This window comes from Sciurus carolinensis, chromosome 5 (genome assembly GCF_902686445.1).
Source record: "Sciurus carolinensis chromosome 5, mSciCar1.2, whole genome shotgun sequence".
NCBI classification, from domain to species: Eukaryota; Metazoa; Chordata; class Mammalia; order Rodentia; family Sciuridae; genus Sciurus; species Sciurus carolinensis.
The window spans coordinates 46746257-46769901 of NC_062217.1; the positions used below are offsets into that span (position 1 = coordinate 46746257).

The 23645-nt window shown below is 36.5% G+C and overlaps 1 protein-coding gene across 2 annotated transcripts in view; it reads left to right on the forward strand.

The window, feature by feature from the left end:
- The first annotated feature begins 2926 nt into the window (after window positions 1–2926).
- Vwa8 (von Willebrand factor A domain containing 8) overlaps window positions 2927–23645 on the forward strand; it is a 461451-nt gene continuing 440732 nt past the window's right edge. For both annotated transcript variants that reach the window (XR_007108713.1, XM_047552395.1), the window contains exon 1: window positions 2927–3192. Coding sequence is in view for 1 of the 2 variants with exons in the window: in XM_047552395.1 (XP_047408351.1) it covers window positions 3030–3192 (163 nt within the window). In the remaining variant the exon portion in view is untranslated. The remainder of the gene's footprint in view (window positions 3193–23645) is intronic.

Consider the following 23645-nt stretch of genomic DNA (forward strand, 5'->3'; position numbering starts at 1 on the left):
GCAAATTATAATTCAGTTAACCATTCCTATTGAGTAATTAGTTTTCGATATTTCAGTGTTATAAATAATGCTGCAGAAAACTTCTGCACCCCAAGTCTACTGTAACATCTATTTCCATAAGCTAGAGTCCTAGAGGGGTGTATCTGGTTCCCTGATATAGGTTGTCATATTGTATCCCAGAATAACTGTACCAGTTTCCACATTCATCCTCAGCAATATTTAAGATGATCCTCTTACCCCATTCTCATCTTTCTTATCAAGGAGCTTTTTAAAAATTGCTGCCTGTCTGATATTCACAAACTTTTTTTCATCTTAAGTTGAGCAATAAGATTTGTGCTGTTAGACAAGGGGTGTACCACCCATTGACACAGTGGCTTCTTTTCCTTCTTTTTTAAATTACAGAAAAAATAGGCACTTGTTTGAACCTGCATTTATTACAACAAATGTGTTACTTTTGTAATTTAATATAAATTTTCTTATGCCATCATTCACCCTGCTGAGGTAACCATAACACACTTGTACATGATCCTTCACGCTGGTTTGCACACTTACATAACACATATCAACACAGGCATGGAAGGGGACTGTACATTTCTTTTCCTTTTACTATTATGCCTATTCTTATTGTTCTGCTCTTACTATTAGTTCTATCATGAACAGTACTCTGCAGCTTGCTTTGACAACTTAATAATATGTCCTAGGGCTGGGGAGATAGCTCAGCTGGTAGAGTGCTTGCCTCGCAGACACAAGGCCCTTAGTTCGATCCCCAGTACCGCAAAAAAACAAACAAACAAACAAAAAAAAGTCCTAGATGTCATTTCAAGTTAATGCACATAGACTTATTCCTTCTCACTTTTAAAAATCAATAGCTGTGCATGTATCAAAATATCATGTGGTACCCCACTGATATGTAAAATTTTTATGTTTTTAAGTATACTGATAAATAAATTTAATTTAAAAAATAAAAACAAGTAACTCACTTGAATAAAGTAATAAATGAACATAATACAAGGGTATATGGTGATGACTGGGCACGGTGGCATATGCCTGTAATCTCTGCTACTTGAAAGGTTGAGCAGATTCCAAGTTCAAGGATGGTCTTGGCAGTTTCGTGAGACCCTGGTTTTAGTATATTTTATTACAAATATCCAGGAGCAAATCCTTCAATTGAATTCATCTGAGGGACAAGTTGTCCAGTTGATCTACTCGTGTATATCCTTTAAGAACCATCTCAAACATCGACTACTCTGTAAAGCCTCACTGACCTTTCCTAGGTGTGACACTGTGCCTTAGAAGACCTTGAGCCTAAATCTTCTACATGTCTCACTGTATTGTGTAATTTTTTATTTGTATGTCTGTCTTGTATGCTTCATGTGAGCCCATTATTTCACAGTATCTAGCAAGGTACTGTTTATGCAATTGTTCAATAAATGTGGTTGAATGACTGGGTGCTCTAACCCATATTGATCACCTCACTGTCTCCCCGTTAACTCCCAAATCTCTTAGTGCTTATATCAATCATTGTGCTGACTGCCTTAGATTTTTTCCCCTCCATTCTTTCAGGTGTGTACTGGGTTCCACTGACAATAAATATAGATGTCTTGACCAAGTGTATTTAACCCTTTCAGCCTCAGTTTCTTCATCTGTAAGGGGGGATAACAGTACCTCAATAAAAGCATTATTGTGTGAAATAATTCATTAAAGTGCTTAGCACAATCCTTGGCACATAGTACATGCTCAAAGTGAGTCAAGCATTTTATACGCTTGTGTCCTACATTTATGTCATATCTCCCCAGCAGACTCCTAGGATGGTTGTGAAGAATAAGTAAGATATTCATGAAATCATGTTGTAATACATTAAGTATTTATCACCTTTATTTTCACTGTCTCCCTAACTAGGTTGGAAACCTATGCCAGCCTTATTTCCTCAAGTCCCAGTCCTTGAGCAGGATACATAAAGCCTTCTTTACCTAGCCCAGCTTCTATTTTACAGCCTCATCTCAATCACTTTCTTCTTGGCATCTATTATAGAGTTATGTGCTTGTGACATAGGTTCTTAAAATGTATTTAAAGAGAGTGGTAGCTCTAGGATTAGCAAGGTCTTTAGCTCAAAGTGAGGCCTCCTCTCTTTGTTTGACTTTTGTCTGTAGAATTTGATAGAAACTTTTTGCTTTGATCAAGTCACTCCTGACATCTTGGTGATGTAGAATAATTACATTAGGCTTTGTCTGCTTTGTGGTAGGGCCTTTTTTGCTTTTGGAATGTATGAAGAGTAGGCTGCCTTAGCCAGTGCCCTACTTTTCTCTTACTAGAGACACAAGTATGTTTATATAACTCTAATATTGCTGCATGACTGAAAAGTGCTTGATTTGGATACTTTCTGATAGTTTAAGGAGTATATACCACAGAAATGTAAATTTTCCACTTGAATTTTAGGAAGTAATAATAAAACATATAGAAACAGAAAAAACAAAACCTCCAAAGATTAAGGTTTTCAGTTACTGTATGGAAACACTGGTATGGTTACAATGAATCAAGATAGATGAATGTTCCTATAATCTCATGCATGTTTTCTCAATTCAAAAAGGATCTGAAGCAGCACAGGGGTAAAGTGCATTACAGAAAGACTGAGCCACTAACCAAGAAAGGAAGCCAGTGCAAGTTATCTGAATTTCGATGCTCCTAAAACCCTTTAGTATTTTCTGAGCTCCCCAGAGTTTATGGGGCAACAGGGCAACGACTGGAGGCAGGCCTGGAGAAACCAGGTATGCAGTCGCTGTGGAGGCGAGGTGAACGCGCGAGACGAGCCAGCGAATCCAGGCAGGCTCCTCGGGCTCGCGCTTAGCGGGCTCTCTCCGCCCCCGGGGGCCGGGCCGGGAAGGCTGAGCCGACCGCGCCGGGGGAACGAGTTTCCGGCGGACTCGGCGTGGTGCCGCTTCCTGTCCCCCTAGCCGGGCCGCTTCTCGCTGTTGTCCCGGGACGCGGTTGAGCCTCGGACCCCTAGACGTCCTTGGCAGAACCCCGACCCCATGCAATCCCGCCTTCTGCTCCTCGGAGCGCCTGGCGGCCGCGGGGCCTCAGCCTCCCGGCGCGTGCGACTGCTCCTGCGGCAGGTGGTGCGGGGCAGGCCGGGCAGCGATGGGCAGCGGCCGGAGGTCAGACTACTGCACGCTGGGGCGGGGGCAGACACAGGTAACCCAGGCGCCCCCGCCGTGCTCCCTGCAGCCTGCCCTGGGTTCCGGCCTCTGCTTGCTGCTGCCTCGCCGCACTCGGCAGGAGCGCTTGCTGCCGGGGTTGCCACGAGATCTAAGTTCTCTTCCCGATCTCGCTGCTAAGTGCTGCGTAATGTGGAGCAAAGCGCTTGCACTCTCTGGGCTTCATTCTGTAACTTGAGTGTCTGGACTAAAGTTCCTAATGACCTGGAACAGTACTTTCTTCTCCTCCCCTGGCGCATTTACCCCTAAAATCTGATTTGAATTAGAGTACATGTAGAGGTTAATGCAGCAGCCTTGCGGGGTGGGGTTTGAAAGCTGGAATTGACCTTGCCCTCTAGGTGCCAAAGAGCCTAGGCCTGGGCCTGGAAGCCAGGCTCTGTGATATTCCAGGCAGGGCTTCAAACTGAGTAGAAGCAAACATTCTGATCATAGAACCTGTAGTTTACAGTGTTATATCTATCTACACATCTTTTGAAGATTTGCATTAGTCTTTCAAAGTTCCACATTTTCTTAGAGCTGAAAGTCACAGGTTAATTTAGTCAAAACCTTTGGCTTTACGATTGAAGTGGTTGAGTTCAGTTGAAGTGTGTGTGTGTGTGTGTGTGTGTGTGTTTGTATGTGGTGTGATCACACAACTAGTGACTACACTAGAGTTACATGCTGTGATTTCTAAACTCAGCTTTTTTTGGGGGGGGTCTCTACCTGAGGTGGTTTCAGGAGTCCTTTTTGTTTTGTATTGGAGTTTGAGTGTTTGTGATGATTAAGGCAATAGATTAGATGTATGTTGCTATCTTCAATGTCAAAGTGATTTCTAGGCAAGATTTTGTAAATGTCATTGTTGCTTAGAATGATGGAGGTTTTCACTATGAAATTGTAGGTTTCATTGTTTCTCTTGCCTTCTGTCTTCACCTAATACTTTTTCTTCTCAAGAAATAAGCCATTTTTACCCTCCTTTCATTCATTCATTCATTGAACAAATACTTTCCCTAGAACTGAAATTCAAATTTTACCTTTTCCCAGTTGTGGTGTCTAGAATGTTTGTTTTGTTCTGATTCTTTATGCTATTTGTTTGTTTGTTGCTCCTCTGTCCTAAAGGCAGAGATCAAGGGCAGACATGTAGCATAACCTATACCTTGGGTTTTGGAGCTAAGCAATCTTGGTTGGAATCTACTCTGCACTATCTAGTCATGAGGACTTGAAGGTAGGTTACTTGTGTTCTAATTTTAACTGTAAGATGAGGTTAAGAAGAGTTTATCTGATAGGGTTGTTGTGAAGATTCAATTTGTCAATACAATCCATATATTATTAATATTATACACTCTTAGCCAGGTGAAAGTTATTCTGCTTCAATGGCTTTAGAAGAAATGAAACAGTTCCTTTTAGGTCAGAACTATCAGAACTATTTGGATAGACAGATGGAGGAGAGTTAATTGACAACAACTTTTTAAAAAATAAAATTTACTCTCTGTACCTGAATAATATTTGTTGATTGTAAAAATATCAGAAGCACCTGTGGATATAAATTTTAGGTCTGAATTATATAGATGGTGATATGTGCCCTCCAAAATTTGTGTTATGTCCAACAATTCCACGTATAGACTTTGGTTCAAATACAAGGTCATGGACATGTTGTGAATAACAGTTTAACTTCTTAGACTCAGTCATTGACTCTGGCAGAGTCAGAACACAAGAAGTACATTATGTTGACCTAATTTTCCTTGCTGCTGCAAAGATTAGTAATGCTGAAGGTTTAAGGCATGTGGATCAGTTATAAACTTACCAGAGGTCTGGGCTCAAGTAAGAAAACTTTCAAGCCAGGGAAACAGAAGGCTACCTTCTGTGTTGGCTACCCTGACACATTAGCCCAAGGCCTTCCAGGTTGGAATGACCCACTTGGTAACAGAGGTCATATACTGATAAATGAAAAAAAAAAAAAAAAAAAAAAAAAAAGCAGTAGGCCATAATGGTTTCATGTTTATAATGAAAAGAGTCTCTGAGCTGCACTAATACATGTGATCAATAACTCACCAACTCCTCTCTAAAGACATTGTGTCTTTAGTAGTTTGAAAAAAAAAAAAAAGCAATAAAGTACATAAACAACAGATTATAAACTTCTCTTGTTTCCCCTGGACTCTGTCTTATTTATCATTATGTTCCTTTGGTGCCTGCCAACACTTTGTACTTAATAAGCATTCAGTGGCTTACTAGGTTAAAGATCAGAGAACCTGTATGAGAAGCTGTGATTGCTTTGTTGGCTTTCAAGACAGAAACTTCACTAAGTCTGATAAAAAGGAAGAAAGGTCATTTACATTAAAAAGAAAATCAAAACAACACAAAAACCCAAAGCCACTGCTTTTCAGATAGTGTGTCTATAATTTGTATATTCTTTATTTCTTTACAGTTCATTTTGTAGTAGTATCTCTTGGTTTTAGAAACAGAAGTTAGTTAACAAGGTTGTCTACTGCACAGTTTTTAATAAAGAGTATTATACTGCTTTTACACATAGGGCCAGTTAAGTTGGTTCAGTTAAATGGATTCAGATGTACTAGAGATAAAATCAGAAAAGTAACTATGTAAATCAATTATGACATTTAGTATTCTCCTTCAATACCAATATTAAGAGATTCACTGCTTTTTCTTTATGACTTCTTTGTATGAATTAAATATTTATAGGAATACTCTAAAATACTTTTGCACAAGCGATCTATATTAATTATAGAAAACTGAAAAATACAAATTCCCTAAACAGTCCTCTCACTCAAATTTATAATTGTCAACTTTTTGCTATTCTATCAGATTTTATCTATCTCACTATAATAGATAAAATATTTATGCAAAAACATCTTTTAAAAAGTGGGATATGTGTTTTATAATTTGTCACATTGTTGTGAATATATCAACATAATATTGCCATGTGTGATCATTTACAATAGGAATTATTGGGCTGGGAATATAGCTCAGTAGAGTGCTTACCTTGCAAGCACAAGACCCTGGGTTCAATTGCCAGCACTGGGAAAAACAAACAAACAAACAAACAAACAAACCCAAAACAACAACAATAACAACTACAATAGGAATTATTAAGTTAATATATATTTATTTTGTTATTTTTTATTTGTTCTATTTAGTTACACATGACAGCAAAATACATTTTGATTCATGGTACACAAATGGAGTACAACTATTCATTTCTCTGGTTGTCTATGATGTAGAGTCACACCATTTGTGCAATCATACATGTACAAAGGGTAATGATGTCCATCTCATTCCACCATCTTTCCTCCCCCACCACCTCATTCCCCTCTGCCCAGTCCAGAGTTCCTCCATTCTTCCCTTACACCCCCTATATCCCTGTTATGTATCAGTATCCACGTATCAGAGAAAACATTTAACCTTTGGTTTTTTGGGGATTGGCTTATCTCGCTTAGCATGATATTCTCCAACTCCATCCATTTACCTGCAAATGCCATGATTTTATTATTCTTTAAGGCTGAGTAATATTTTATTATGTATATATACCATAGTTTCTTTATCCATTCATCTATTGAAGGGCATCTGGGTTGGTTCCCTAGTTTAGCTATTGTGAATTGAGCTGCTATAAACATTGATATGACTGCATCACTGTAGTGTACTGATTTTAAGTCCTTTGGGTATAAACTGAGGAGTGGGATAACTGGGTCAAATGATGGGACCATTCCAAGTTTTCTAAGGAATCTCCATACTGTTTTCCAGAGTGGTTGACCAATTTGCAATCCTACCAGCAATGTGTAAGTGTACCTTTCTCCCTACATCCTCACCAACACTTATTGTTGCTTATAGTCTTGATAATTGTCATTCTAATTGCAGTGAGATGAAATCTTAGTTTTGTTTAGTGTTTCTCTGATTACTTGATATCAACATTTGTTGATCAATTGTGTATCTTCTTCTGTGAAGTGTCTGCTCAGTTCCTTAGTCCATTTATTGATTGGCTTATTTGTTTTTTTGGTGTTAAACTGTTTGAGTTGTTTATAAATCCTGGAGATTAGTGCTCTATGTGAGGTGCATGTGGGAAAGATTTTTTTCCCACTCTGTAGGCTTTCTCTTCACATTATTGATTGTTTCCTTTGCTGAGAAAAAAAAATCTTTTTAGTTTGAATCCATCCCATTTATTGATTCTTGATTTTATTTCTTGTACTTTAGGAGTCTTGTTAAGGAAGCCAGATCCTAAGCCAGCATGATGAAGATTTGGGCCCACATTTTCTTCTATTTGGTGTAGGGTCTCTGGTCTAATTCCTAGGTCCTTGATCCATTTTGAGTTGAGTTTTGTGCAGAGTGAGAGAGAGGGGTTTAATTTCATTTTGCTGCATGTGGATTTCCAGTTTTCTCAATACCAGTTGTTAAAGAGGCTAATCTTTTCTCCATTATATGTTTTTGGCACCTTTGTCTAGTATGAGGTAACTCTATTTATGTAGGTCTGTCTCTGTTCTCTATTCTGTACTATTGGTCTACCTGTCTAGTTTGGTACAAATACCATGCTGTTTTTGTTATTTAGCTCTGTAGTATAATTTAAGGTCTGGTATTGTGATGCCTCCTGCCTAACTCTTCTTGCTAAGGATTGCTTTTGATATTGTGGGTCTCTTATTTTTTTCCAAATCATGTCATGATTGCTTTCTGTATTTCTATGAGGATAGAACTTGGAATTTTAATTGGAATTGCGTTGAATCTGTATCACACTTTTGGTAGTACAGTCATTTTGACAATATAAATTCTGATTTCCAAGAACACGGGGAATCTTTCCATCTCTAAAGTTTTGTTTAATTTCTTTCTTTAGTGTTCTGTAGTTTTCATTGTAGAGATCTTTCACCTCTTTTGTTAGATTGATTCCCAAGTATTTCATTTTTTTTTTTGAGACTATTTTGAATGGGATAGTTTTCCTAATTTCTCTATATGCAAAATGACAACAGATCCATATAAGGACTCATCCCTTATAAATAGAATTGCATTAGATTTATGGGTGTTGATTTTTTATGCTGCTAATTGCTGAATTCATTTGTTCTAGAAGTTTTCTGGTGGAATATTTTGGATTCTCTAAATATAGAATCATGTCATCAGCAAATAGTGATAGTTTGAGCTCTTCTTTTCCTGTTTGTATCCCTTTAATTTCTTTTGTTTGTCTAGCGTTTCAAGGACTGTGTTGTATAGAAGTGATAAAAGAGGGTAATCCCTGTCTTGTTCCAGCTTTTAGAGCAAATGCTTTTAATTTTTCTCCATTTAGAATGATGTTGGCCCTGGGCTTAGCATAGATAGCTTTTATAATGTTGAGGTGTGTTCCTACTTATCCCCATTTTTTCTAGAGTTTTGAGCATGAAGGGGTGCTGTATTTTTGTCAAATGCCTTTTCTGCATCTATGGAGATGATCATATGATTCTTTTCTTTAAGTCTATTAATGTGATGCATTGCATTTATTGATTTCTGTATGTTCACTCAACCTTGCATCCCTGGGATGAACCCCACTTGATCATGGTGCACTATATTTTTAATATTTTTTTATGCAATTTGCCAGAATTTTTAAAAGAATTTTTGCATATATGTTCATCAGGGATATTGGTCTGAAATTTTCTTTCCTTGATGTGTCTGTCTGGTTTTGGTATCAGTGTGATAATAGCTTCATAGAATGAGTTTGGAAGGGTTCCCTCCTTTTCTATTTCATGAAATACTTGGTGGAGTATTTGTCTTCAAAGATCTTATAGAATTCATCATCTGAGAATCCATCTGGTCCTGGACTTTTCTTAATTGGTAGGCTTTTGATGGTGTTTTCTGTTTCATTACTTGAAATTATTCTGTTTAAATCATGTATGTCTCCTGATTGAATTTGGGTAGATCATATGTCTCTAGAACTTTGTCAGTGTCTTTGAGATTTTCTATTTTGTTGGAGTGTAGATTTTCAAATTAGCTTCTAACTATGTTATGTATTTCAATGGTGTCTGTCATAGTATTTCCTTTTTCATCATGAATTTTAGTAATTTTGTTTTCTCCTTTCTCCCTCTCTTTGTTAGTATGACTAAGGGATTATCTGTTTTATTTACTTTTTCAAAGAACCAACTTTTTGTCAGTTTTTTGAATTGTTTCTTTTGTTTCAATTTCATTGATTTCACCTTTGATTTTAATTACTTCCTGTCTTCTACTACTTTTGGTGTTGATCTGTTTTTTTTTTTTTTAGGACTTTGAGATGTCATGGTAGGTCTTTTATTTGTTGACTTTTTATTCTTTTAATGAATGAACTCAATGCAATGAACTTTACTCTTAGTACTGCTTTCATAGTATCCCAGAGATTTTGATATATTGTATCAGTGTTCTCATTTACCTCTAAGAATTTTTTTTATCCCCTCCCTGATGTTTCCTGCTATCCATGCATTCTTCAATAGAGTATTATAGTCTCCAGGTGCTGGAGTAGTTTCTGTGTTTTATTTTACCACTGATTTCTAATTTCATTCCATTATGATCTGATAGAATGCAGGGTGGCATCTCTTTTTAAAATATTTGCTAAGAGTTGCATTGTGGTATAGCATACAGTTTATTTTAGAGAAGGATCCATGTGCTGCTGAGAAAAATGTGTAATCGCTCATTGATGGGTGGAATATTCTATATGTGTTTGTAAAGTCTAAATTACTGATTGTATTATTGAATTCTTTAGTTTCTTTGTTCAATTTTTGTTTGGAAGCTCTACCTAGTGGTGAGAGAGGTGTGTTAAAGTCACCCAGTATTATTGCGTTGTGGTCTATTTGATTCCTGAAATTGAGAAGGGTTTGTTTGAAGTACATAGATGCTCCATTGTTTGGGGCATAAATATTTACAATTGTTATGTCTTATTGATGTATGATTCCCTTAAGCAGTATGTAATGTTCTTCTTTATCCCTTCTGACTAATTTTGGCTTGAAGTCCACTTTATTCGATATGAGGATGGAAACCCCTGCTTGTTTATGCAGTTTGTGCGCATATGTTTTTTCCCATCCTTTTGCCTTCAGTCTGTGGATGTCTTTTCTTATGAAATGAATCTCTTGAAGGCAGCATATTATTGGATCTTTTTTTAAAATCCAACCTGCCACTCTATGTCTTTTGATTAATGAGTTTAAGCTATTAACATTCAGGGTTATTTTTGAGATATGATTTGTATTCCTGGTCATTTTGACTTATATTTGGTTTTTAACCTGACTTGGTTTCTCCTTTGATTGGCTTTTCCTTTAGTGTAGTTCTTCCCTTTGCTGACTTGTATTGTTATTTTTCATTTCCTCCTTGTGGAATATTTTGCTGAGAATGTTCTGTAGTGTGGGATTTCTATTTGTAAATTCTTTTAACTTTTATCATGAAAAGTTTTTATTTTGTCCTAAAATCTGAAGGTAAGTTTTGCTGGGTATATCTTGGTTGGCATCCATGTTCTTTCAGAACTTGAAATATGTTGTTGCAGGACCTCCTAGCTTTTAGGGTCTGGGTTGAGAAATCTGCTGGCATCCATATTGGTTTCCCCAAATATGTAATCTGATACAGCCTTTAAATTCTATCTTTATTTTGTATGTTGTGCATTTTCATTATAATGTGCTTTGGTATGGATCTGTTGTAATTTTGTACATTTGGTGTCATGTAAGCCTCTTGTATTTGATTTTCCATTTCATTCTTCAGTTTTGGGAAATTTTCTGATATTATTTCATCGAATAGATTGTTCATTCCTTTGGTTTGTATCTCTCTGTCTTCCTCAATCCCAATAATTTTTAAAATTTAACCTTTTCATGTTATCCCATAATTCTTGGAGGTTCTTTTCATGAGTTCTTACCATTTTCTCTGTGTGGTCAAGTTTATTTTCAAGATTAAATATTTTGTCCTCATTGTCCTCATTTTCTTTCAAGTGATCTATTCTGTTGGTGATGCTTTCTGTTGAATTTTTAATTTGGTTTATTGTTACCTTAATTTCAAGGATCTCTGTTTGTCTTTTTTCTTTCTCCAGAATCTCCATCTCTTTATGGAAATGATTTTTTGCTTCCTGCATTTACTCTTTAAACTCTTTATTTAAGTACTCTTTTGTTGGCTGCATTTGCTCTCTTATATCATCCTTTACTTTGTGAATCATTTTAATTATGTACATTCTGGACTCTTTTTCTGACATTTCTTTTACCGTGCTGTCAGTGGATTCTATTAATATAGCATCTTGGTTTGCTTGGGGCATTTTCTTCCCTTGTTTTTTCATGTTGTTTGTGTATCTTCCCCTCTAGCAGTGCAGATCCACCTCCCCCGCTATAGATTTATAATGTGCCTGCAGGTTTCCAATACTTTAGGGGTGAAAGCAATATTAACAGCACCCAAGGCAAATAATATGCAGCCTTAAACCAAATAGCCCCTATGAAGACATTAACAGTGTTGTCATAATAAATGGAGACGATGTGTTTGATTATTATCTATAACATAAACAATAGGTTTTCATTGTGGTCTACAATTTCTAATGGTGGACAAAGAGATAATGGGGAAGGGGTGTAGGATGTGATGTGAATGAGGTAGGAGGTGAGAATATAGAGGTGTTAGATCATAGGAATAGTGAAAGAGGAATCAAAAGAAGTTGGTTTGTTAGCAGGATAAAAGAGAGAAAGAGACTCCGAGGAAACAGATAAGTAAGAGGAAAATAGAGCAAGTTAAAAAAGAAAGAAAAAATATAAAAAGATAAAAGAATCTACAAACTGTAATATACTATTCAAACCTTCCAGTCCTCAGTAGCCTGACGCGTGAAAAGTACTTAATTTAAAAAATGCTGGGGGCCTGGGGAGATAGCTCAGTTGGTAGAGTGTTTGCCTTGCAAGCACAAGGCCCTGGGTTCAATCCCCAGCACCGCAAAAAAAAAAAAAAAAAAAAAAAAAAAAAAAAAAAAATTGCTGGGGATGTGAGAGCAGGCAATGAAAAAAGGAAAAATGGGGGAGGAAAGAAAAAGAAAAGAGTCTTGAAGGAAAATTGAACAATTGTTTCTGTTGGAGTTCAGTATCTTCTCTGCTTCCCATCTCATCTGATAGGTGGGGTTGTTTGGAGTTTGCTGTTAACTCTTCCCCCAGGATGGTGAAACTTACTAAGGTGGGACGATTAGCGGGATTCCTGCAGGTGGAGTATAGCAATTGCCAGTTCCACTGGAAGACTGTACCCCAGGACTCTCCGTTAGGGTCTATTCATGGGATGCAGGAGCCTCATATCTCACTTGTGGACCCAACAATTCCTGATCTCTAATTTAGTCTCTAAATTGCATCTCTCCCGCCCCCGCACTTCCAACTTCCCAATCAGGACCCTCTCTCCCTGGAGGGCCTGGGGGCTGAGCACTAGGATCTGTGCACCCATCAAAGAAAAATTGTTCTATGTTGGGCATATCAGTACCAGGCATTGAGAGCTTTAGGCCAGCCATGTAGTTGTAAGTGCTGGACCAGATTGTTGACTGAGATGTGGTTGGGAGATGGGATTGAGGAGCCACAGGGCCCTGTTGATTACCTGTTCCATGTTAACAGGTAATTGGTGGATGTCTTTTTGTGGAGGAAGTCATGGGCCAGGCTGATGTCGGGTCCCAGCAAGTGCCATTTGAGTTGTCCCTGGGCTCCTGGTGGGTACTGTGCTTGTGGGCTGGACAAGCCAGGATCAAGATGCCCTCATACCCTCTTCCAACCTACCAACCCCTTGCAAGGCTCTCTCCTGACTCTGCAGCAAGATGGTGGCTCTTAGCACACCTAGCAGGATACCTCAGATGTAACCAAGCCTATAGGGACCTTGGTGATATTCTTTCAAGACCTGGCTGTTATCCATAGATGAAAGGCCACATCCTTAGTTGGTGGTAGCAGCAGAGGCTAACCTTAGGTACTTTGATATTGGGCTTCTAGTCTCTGGCCAGTGTCCCAAGATGTACGCTGCCCCAACTAAAGATGGCAATGGTGGCAGTGGAGGTAACCCAAGATGGCAGCAAAGGTGTCTCAAGATGGAGGCAACCACTTTCGGAGATGGAACCATGAGGGTGGGCTATGCGTTGGCAGTGGGCAGCCTGTTTGGTGATGTAACTCTGTGGTGGGTGGTGCTGTGGCAGGTGGCTGTCTCTAGGCCCTGTCTCCAGTCCTAAGGTGGATGCTACTACATGGAGGGGGATATGGAGGCTGCTGCAGTATCCCAAGATGGAGACTGCCATGTATTAGTAGATGGGGAGTCACAGTATGGTAGTATCCACATGGGTGCAGTGGCAGACTAAGTTAATATATTTGGCCACATAATTTATCTTACCAGTTTCTCAATCTTGGATATTTAGATTGTCTATTTTAAAATATGTAAGCAGTGAAATAAATGTCTATTTATATACATTTTTATGATTTTGGGATTGTATCCTTGGGCTATAATATAAATAGTAATAAATGACTCTAGGGAGGGAAAATATAGAACTCTGGCTTGAACTGAAAAGAACTAAAGGGAAAAGAACTATACTTTGGTTTAGGTCTTAGTTCTATATTTACTTGGTATTGAACCTTGGGAAATTATTAACGATTTTGACCCTGCAAGAGGATATTTTGACTCTGAGGATCTTTTGATAGTGTTGTATATTAAAGAATTTAGCAGAAAAATCCCAGAAGAGTTGTAAACTTATAAATCATTAGAAGACCCATATCAGGAACACATAGACCAAGTAGAAACACAGTTTTCTCTTGGGTCTCTGTTTTGTGTATTAAAATACAGTGCCACTGAACCATTGGTTTGTAACTCAAGGTGATTCCCCTCCTCCAGGGAACATTTAGCAATGTCTGGAGATGGTTTTTGAACTTCAGAACCAGGAAGGTGGGGTGCTACTGTCATTTGGTGGGTGGAGGCCAGTGATACTGCCAAATATTCTACAATACACAGAATAGCTGCTCTGTTTTAGTGAAGTTTTTTGCTGCTCTGACCAAAAGGCCTGACAAGAACAATTTTAGAGGAGGAAGAGTTTATTTGACCCTCATGGTTCAGGAAGATGGCCAATTCCATTGCTGTGGGCCAAAGATGAAGCAGGGCATCTTGGCAGAAGAGTGTGGTGGAAGAAAGTAGCTGGGAACATGGCACCAGGAAGCAGAGAGAAACAGCTCCACTCTCTAGGACAAAATAAATGCCCCCAAAGACATGCCCCCAATGACCCACTTTCTCTCGCCATGACTTACGTGCTTATAGTTGCCACCCCGTTAACCTTATGAGAGGATTAATGCACAGACTACGTTAAGGTTCTCATAACCCAGTCATTTCACCTCTAAACTTTCTTGCCTTGTCTTACACATGAGCTTTCGGACCACCTAATATCTAAACCATAATACCATCACAGTAAAGAAGTATCCAACCAAAGTGTCAATAGTGCCATATTTGAGAAACCATGAATTAAACCAACTTCTTTGTCAAAGCTTATTAAAACTTCATACAAATCAAATTTAACAGAGTTTAACTGAGCAAAGAATGATTGGCAAATCAGATAGTTCTAGAACCAGAAAAAGTTTAGAGAGGTTCACTCAGCAATGTGGGCAAGCAACACTTATGGACAGGAAACAAATGCAGTCCAGAAAGAACTTGATTATATCTCAGTGTTTGCCTTATTTGCCCATGGTCTGATCAGTTGGCAACTGTGATCGACTGTGACTGGCTAAGATTCGATTATTATAAAAGTATATTAAATTATGGTTTCAACTAGTTTACTAAGTTAAGTTGTAGTTTATTATGTTAGGACTCAATACGAAGGTATTCAGAGACTCAATTTAATTTGATGCTACAAATCATTGCATTGTATGTTTCACAGAATTGAAACTGAATGTTTTAAAATTGTGTATGTTCTTGAACAGAATCCATACTGTCCAATCTGGAGGGGAATGAGAGCATCAAAAGCACATTTAATGAAAAGAGCTATTATAGGTACCTGACATATGAAATTGAGAACAATTTTAAAACTGTTAAAAATCTTATAACATCTGAGGAGAATATCTGAATTTCTTATGGCCTAGTGAAGAATTAAATAAGAACTGTCAGTTGTATAAAAATTCTAAGGAATTAGCAATATAGGGCTGGGTGTGGCTCAGTGGTAGAGTACTTGCCTAGCACTTTTAAGGCCTTGGGTTTGGTTCCCAGCACTGCAAAAAAACTACAAAGTCAAAGAAATTATCAATGCAAAAGAAAACAAAGTTATCCATGGTAAAACTTTTATTCCCTTAAACATTGAAGAAAGAATAAAAAGGTTCTGGTGTTTGTCCCAGGAAAACATACTGTTCTAGAGGGTATAATTGGGAAAATTGTATAGGAATTAAAAAAAAAATACAAAGATTCACTATAAACTAATACTTAAAGAAAAATGAAAATGTGCTGTACAATGATTGATCAAGGAATTATTTCACTACTTAACTGGGTGAAATTTTTTAAATGATAATATTATTTTGATTAGAACATTTTCAGAATATACTCAGGGTTAGAACACCTTATATTCCTTTCTGAGAGTATAGCTTCATTTGTAAGACAGGATTATTACACTTGCTATGCCTGTCTTTATAAGAATTGCTATGTTAATCAACAGTCATTTGATTTTAAGTGACAGAACGAACTTGGAAGAACCTAACAATTGATGTACATCAGCATTGTGTCCTATGGTTAGGCTAGGCTGGATGCAGGATGTTCACATGACATCTTTAGGCATTGGGCTGTCTCTCCCTTTCTGTTGTCTCTACACACTCCATTTATTGGACTTACTTTTTGCTCTGTTAGTTTCATTGTCTAGCATGCTTTTTTCAAGTTGTAATGATAGCCTTAGTGATAGCCCAAGACTGTCATTATCTACAGACAATGAAACATTTCACAGTGAGTTTCAAGAAAGCATCTTTTCTTGCCAGTATTGACAAAAATCCTGGACAGAATTCAATTGGCCAAACTTGGATTACATGTCCATCTCTGAAACAGTCCTTTTGGACAGAGGTTGGGATATTCTGCCTAGATTTGTGCAGGGTTGAGTAACCTCTGGGAGTTTTGGTTTGGGGGTAAATGTTACAGTTGGGATGAGTATCATAAACCTTATTCAGGCCAAATGGGATGGGTTCTCCATTGGACAGAGGAATTCTAATGTCAAAATAAAGGATATTGGACAGGTAAAACACAACAGCTGTCCACTGAAATAAGTAATGTCCAAGGGGGTTTGTATAAGATTAAGCATTATATAAAAGGCACTATTAATTATTAAACATAGGAGTTATTTTCCTATAAGTCTTTGGGAAATCCCTTGAAGTAAGAATTATACCAATCAAGAATTGTTACTAAATGTGGTTTAAATTAGTTTCATTTGAAAGATTTATCATTTGAATTCTTTTCAGAATTTTAAAATTTCAAGTCTATACTTTTCATGTCTGAATAAAATATATAACAGCTTACTGGTAATAGTATTTTGTGTGACAGTTTTTAAACATACATTAATTTAGGTTAATTTGAGTTATGTGCAGCCATTTTTTTGCATTGTCTATTATAATCAAGTGCAATTAAATGCTCAGTGTTATAACATTTGTACTTTCATTAATTCATTCTAGTCAACCTGATAGTTTTCATGAAGAGTATCCAATATTATTAGCTATTTCCCTCCCTTTGGGTAGTGAGGATTAAACCTAGGCCAGTATGCATGCTGAGCATGTGTTCTTCCACTGAGCTTCATTTCTAATCCCTTAATTCTCTTTTTCAAATCATATAACTTAACCAAAATAGGTCACTTCAAGTTTTAATTTCTTCTGTCTAAATTATGTTACCTATTGACTTATGTGTATTCTAATGCCCAGTTAGAGAATATTTAAACTACCTCATTTAAATAAATCTGTTAGAAATGACTTGACTTATGGGCACACTGGCAGATGAGATGTGTTAAAAGAATGCAGAAAATATTTAATCAGGGCTTAACACTAATTAAGAAGACAATGTTTAATTTAAAACTAACCATTCATTTGTTCATTTGTCAAATATTTATTGAGTACCTAGTGTACTGTATACTGTTTCTGGCACTGGAGATACAATGATGATTAAAACAAAGGCCCTATATTAAAAAAAAAAGTCTTATGTACTAAACATTTATTTTCTAAAAGGATTTTACAAATATGCATACCTTTGCACATTTTTTTAGGTTTCTATATAGAAGTTTTCCTGATATGTACAAATAGTTGCAAAGGATGACATTTCCAGTGTATATCTTGACATTTAAAAGAAGTTTTGGTTAAACTCTTTTGAATGAAAGCAAAATATCCTACTAACTTGTTTTCCACTCTATTTTGAAAGTGGATAAAAAGTTCCTAATTGCTACAAAATTTGTTATTGTCTCCTCAAATCTGTATCAAATTGTTTATAATTTTATCTTAATATATTTTTACACTTGGAAGTTTTATTTTCATAATATTTTTTATGTAACAAAAAATGACTAAATGCCAAAACATTTTTCTCTTTACCATAGTGCACTGTTATTTAATGAACATCAATATGTACAAATTTTGATAACTAATATTTTGTGGAAACATACCTTTTAATGAGTCTAATTTGTCCCAGTTGAATATTAACTAATATCAACTTATTAATATTCTCTAGTATTCTTGTTAATTGTCCAGTATTCTTATTAATCTTTTTGTTGTTGATTTCTAGTTTAATTTCACTGTGCCCAGAAAGCATACTCTTATTAATATTCTCTAGTTGAATATTAATTATTGCTAGAATGTAAGCAGTTTTTAAAAAATATTTTTAGTACAATACTTATATTTTATTTATTTACTTTTATGTGGTGCTGAGGGTTGAACAAGTGCCTCATATGTGTGAGGCAAGCGCTCTACCACTGAGCTAAAACCACAGCACTGTGAGGAGTTTGGATATAGCAGTGATCAGTTCTTTCCAGTCTAAGTTATATGCCCAAAATAATATGTTGATCTGTTATTACAAGTGTTATTTTTAATGATCAACTGACAACTTGATTAGGAACTTAATTTTGTTGGTAACAAAGAATAAGAAAAATACTGTAGTAAGTTCTAAAGCAACTCATCCCTTTTATTTATTTTTTTTATTTTTTATTTTTTAAATTTTATTTATTTATTTATTTTTATTATTGTACACAAATGGGATACATGTTGTTTCTCTGTTTGTACATGGCGTAAAGGCATACCATTTGTGTAATCATAAATTTACATAGGGTAATGTTGTTTGATTCATTCTGTTATTTTTTCCCTTCCCCCCACCCCTCTTTTTCCTCTATACAGTCCTTCCTTCCTCCATTCTTGCCCCCCTCCCTAAACCTAACTCTAACACTAACACTAACTCTTCCCACCCCCCATTATGTGTCCTCATCCACTTATTAGCGATATCATTCTTCCTTTGGTTTTTTGAGATTGGCTTATCTCACTTAGCATGATATTCTCCAGTTTCATCCATTTGCCTGCAAATGCCATAATTTTATCATTCTTTATGGCTGAGTAATATTCCATTGTATATATATACCACATTTTCTTTATCCATTCATCAATTGAAGGACATCTAGGTTGGTCCACAATCTGGCTATTGTGAACTGAGCAGCTATGAACATTGATGTGGCTGTATCTCTGTAATATGCTGATTTTAAGTCCTTTGGGTATAGGCCAAGGTGTGGTATAGCTGGGTCAAATGGTGGTTCCATTCCAAGTTTTCTAAGGAGTCTCCATACTGCTTTCCAGAGTGGCTGCACTAATTTGCAGCCCCACCAGCAATGTATGAGTGTACCTTTCTCCCCACATCCTCGCCAACACCTGTTGTTGCTTGTATTCTTGATAATCGCCATTCTAATTGGGGTGAGATGGAATCTTAGGGTGGTTTTGATTTGCATTTCTCTTATTACTAGAGATGTTGAACATTTTTCCATATGTTTGTTGATTGCTTGTATATCTTCTTCTGTGAAGTGTCTATCCATTTCCTTAGCCCATTTGTTGATTGGATTATTTGCATTCTTGGTGTAGAGTTTTTTGAGTTCTTTATAGATTCTGGAGATTAGTGCTCTATCTGAAGTATGATTGGCAAAAATTTTCTCCCACTCTGTAGGCTCTTTCTTCGCATTGCTGATAGTTTCCTTTGCTGAGAGAAAGCTTTTTAGTTTGAATCTATCCCAGTTATTGATTCTTGCTTTTATTTCTTGTGCTATGGGAGTCCTGTTGAGGAAGTCTGGTCCTAAGCCGACATGTTGAAGCTCTGGACCTACTTTTTCTTCTATAAGATGCAAGGTCTCTGGTCTGATTCCGAGGTCCTTAATCCATTTTGAGTTTAGTTTCGTGCATGGTGAGAGATATGGGTTTAGTTTCATTGTGTTGCATATGGATTTCCAATTCTCCCAGCACCATTTGTTGAAGAGGCTATCTTTTCTCCATTGCATATTTTTGGCCCCTTTGTCTAGTATGAGAAAATTGTATTTATTTGGGTTTGCGTCCATGCCTCTATTCTGTACCATTGATCCACCTTTCTATTTCGGTACCAATACCATACCGTTTTTGTTACTATTGCTTTGTAGTAGAGTTGAAGATCTGGTATTGCGATACCCCCTGCTTCACTCTTTCTGCCAAGGATTGCTTTAGCTATTCTGGGTTTTTTATTCTTCCAGATGAATTTCATAATTGCTTGCTCTATTTCTGTAAGGTACATCATTGGGATTTTAATTGGAATTGCATTGAATCTGTATAGCACTTTTGGTAGTATGGCCATTTTGACAATATTAATTCTTCCTATCCAAGAACATGGGAGATCTTTCCATCTTCTAAGGTTTTCTTTAATTTCTTTCTTTAGTGTTCTGTAGTTCTCATTGTAGAGGTCTTTCACCTCTTTTGTGAGATTGATTCCCAAGTATTTTATTTTTTTCCATGCTATTGTGAATGGGGTAGTTTTCCTAATTTCTCTTTCTGAAGATTCATCGCTCATGTATAGAAATGCCTTAGATTTATGTGCATAGATCTTATATCCCGCTACTTTACTGAATTCACTTATGAGATCTAAAAGTTTTCTGGTGGAATTTCCTGGTTCCTCTAAGTATACAATCATATCATCAGCAAATAGGGATAGTTTGAGTTCTTCTTTTCCTATTCGTATCCCTTTAATTTCTTTGGTCTGTCTAATTGCTCTGGCTAGAGTTTCAAGGACGATATTGAATAGAAGTGGTGAAAGAGGGCATCCCTGCCTTGTTCCAGTTTTTAGAGGGAATGCTTTCAGTTTTTCACCATTTAGAATAATATTAGCCATGGGCTTAGCGTAGATGGCCTTTACAGTGTTAAGGAATATTCCCACTATCCCTATTTTTTCTAGTTTTTTGAGCATGAAGGGGTGCTGTATTTTATCAAATGCTTTTTCTGCATCTATCGAAATAATCATGTGATTCTTGACTTTAAGTCTATTGATATGGTGAATGACATTTATTGATTTCCTGATGTTGAACCAACCTTGCATCCCTGGGATGAAACCCACTTGATCATGGTGCACTATCTTTTTAATATGTTTTTGTATGTGATTTGCTAAAATTTTGTTGAGAATTTTTGCGTCGATGTTCATTAAGGATATTGGTCTGAAATTTTCTTTCCTCGATGTGTCTCTGTCTGGTTTAGGTATCAGGGTAATATTGGCTTCATAGAATGAGTTTGGGAGGGTTCCCTCCTCTTCTATTTTATGGAATACTTTGAGAAGTATTGGAATGAGCTCTTCTTTAAAAGTTTAGTAGAACTCGGCTGAGAACCCATCTGGTCCTGGACTTTTCTTTGTTGGTAGGCTTTTGATGACTTCTTCTATTTCATTACTTGAAATTGGTCTATTTAAATTGTCTATGTCCTCCTCGTTCAGTTTAGGCAATTCATATGTCTCTAGAAACCTGTTGATGTCTTTGAACTTTTCTATTTTGTTGGAGTATAGATTTTCAAAATAGCTTCTAACTATGTTTTGTATTTCAGTCGTGTCTGTTGTGATATTTCCTTGTTCATTCCAAATTTTAGTGATTTGGGTTTTCTCTCGTCTTCTCTTTGTTAGTGTGGCTAAAGGTTTATCAATTTTGTTTATTTTTTCGAAGAACCAACTATTTATTTTGTCAATTTTTTGTATTGTTTCTTTCGTTTCAATTTCGTTGATTTCAGCTCTCAGTTTAACTATTTCCTGTCTTCTACTACTTTTGGTGTTGGTCTGTTCTTCTTTTTCTAGGGCTTTGAGCTGTAGTGTTAGGTCGTTTATTTTTTGAGTTTTACTTCTTTTATTAAATGCGCTCCATGAAATAAATCTTCCTCTAAGTACCGCTTTCATAGTGTCCCAGAGATTTTGATATGATGTTTCTTTGTTCTTGTTTACCTCTAAGAATTTTTTAATTTCCTTCCTAATATCTTCTGTTATCCATTCATCATATAATAGCATATTGTTTAATCTCCAGGTGTTGGAGTAGTTTCTGTTTTTTACTCTTTCATTTATTTCTAACTTCAATCCATTATGATCTGATAGAATACAAGGTAGTGTCTCTATCTTCTTGTATTTGCTGACATTAGCTTTGTGGCATAATATATGGTCTATTTTAGAGAAGGATCCATGTGCTGCTGAGAAGAAAGTGTATTTGCTCTTCGTTGGATGGTATATTCTATAAATGTCTGTTAAGTCTAAATTATTGATTGTGTTATTGAGATCTATGGTTTCTTTGTTCAATTTTTGTTTGGAAGATCTGTCCAGTGGTGAGAGAGGCATGTTAAAATCACCAAGTATTATTGTGTTATGGTCTATTTGGTTTCTAAAATTGAGAAGGATTTGTTTAACATACAAGGATGAGCCACTGTTTGGGGCATAGATGTTTATGATTGTTATATCTTGCTGATTTATGCTTCCCTTAAGCAGTATGAAATGTCCTTCCTTATCCCTTCTGACTAACATTGGCTTGAAGTCCACATTATCTGAAATGAGGATGGATACTCCAGGTTTTTTGCTGAGTCCATGTGCATGGTATGTTTTTCCCCATCCTTTCACCTTTAGTCTGTGGGTATCTCTTTCTATGAGGTGAGTCTCTTGCAGGCAACATATTGTTGGATCTTTCTTTTTAATCTAATCTGCCAGTCTATGTCTTTTGATTGATGAATTCAGGCCATTAACATTCAGGGTTATTATTGAGATATGATTTGTATTCCCGGTCATTTGGTTCATATTTACAATTTTATTTATTTATTTATTTCTTTTTTGACACATCTTGGTGTTTCCTTTATTTGACAGTTCCTTTAGGATAATTCTAATTGCTTATTTGCTTCTTTGTTTTTTTATCTCTTCCTCATGAAATATTTTGCTGAGAATGTTCTGTAATGCTGGCTTTCTTTTTGTAAATTCTTTTAGCTTTTGTTTATCATGGAAAGATTTTATTTCATCGTCAAATTTGAAGGTAAGTTTTGCTGGGTATAAGATTCTTGGTTGGCATCCATTTTCTTTCAGAGCTTGAAAAATGTTGTTCCAGGCCCTTCTAGCTTTTAGGGTCTGGATTGAAAAATCTGCTGATATCCGTATTGGTTTCCCCCTGAATGTAATTTGGTTCTTTTCTCTCACAGCCTTTAAAATTCTGTCTTTATTTTGTATGTTAGGTGTTTTCATTATAATGTGCCTTGGTGTGGGTCTGTTGTAATTTTGTGTATTTGGAGTCCTATAAGCCTCTTGGACTTGATTTTCCATTTCATTCTTCAGATTTGGGAAATTTTCTGATATTATTTCATTGAATAGATTGTTCATTCCTTTGGTTTGTTTCTCTAAGCCTTCCTCAATCCCAATAATTCTCAAATTTGGCCTTTTCATGATATCCCATAGTTCTTGCAGATTCTGTTCATGATTTCTTACCATCTTCTCTGTTTGTTCAACTTTGTTTTCGAGGTTAAATATTTTGTCTTCAATATCTGAGGTTCTGTCTTCCAGGTGTTCTATCCTATTGGTTATGCTTTCTATGGAGTTCTTAATTTGGTTTATTGTTTCCTTCATTTCAAGGATTTCTGTTTGGTTTTTTTTCAATATCTCTAACTCTTTATTGAAATGATCTTTTGCTTCCTGAATTTGCTCTGTTAACTGTTGATTGGTGCGATCATTCAATGCCTGCATTTGCTCTTTCATCTCATCATTCAATGCCTGCATTTGCTCTTTCATCTCATCGTTTGCTTCTCTGATCATTTTAATTATGTACATTCTGAACTCCCTTTCTGTCATTTCTTCTGCCATGCTGTCGTTGGATTTTATTGATGTAACATCTAGATTTGTTTGGGGCATTTTCTTCCCTTGTTTTCTCTTATTGTTCAGGAATCAGTGGGTCATTAAGATATTGCAGATTTCCTCTATCAACTTATAATGTCCCTGAAGATTGCTAGTATATCCCCTCTTATCCTTCAGTAGCCTGAAGTCTTGGAGGAAGTTGATAATGCAGAGCTGCACGAAGAAGCT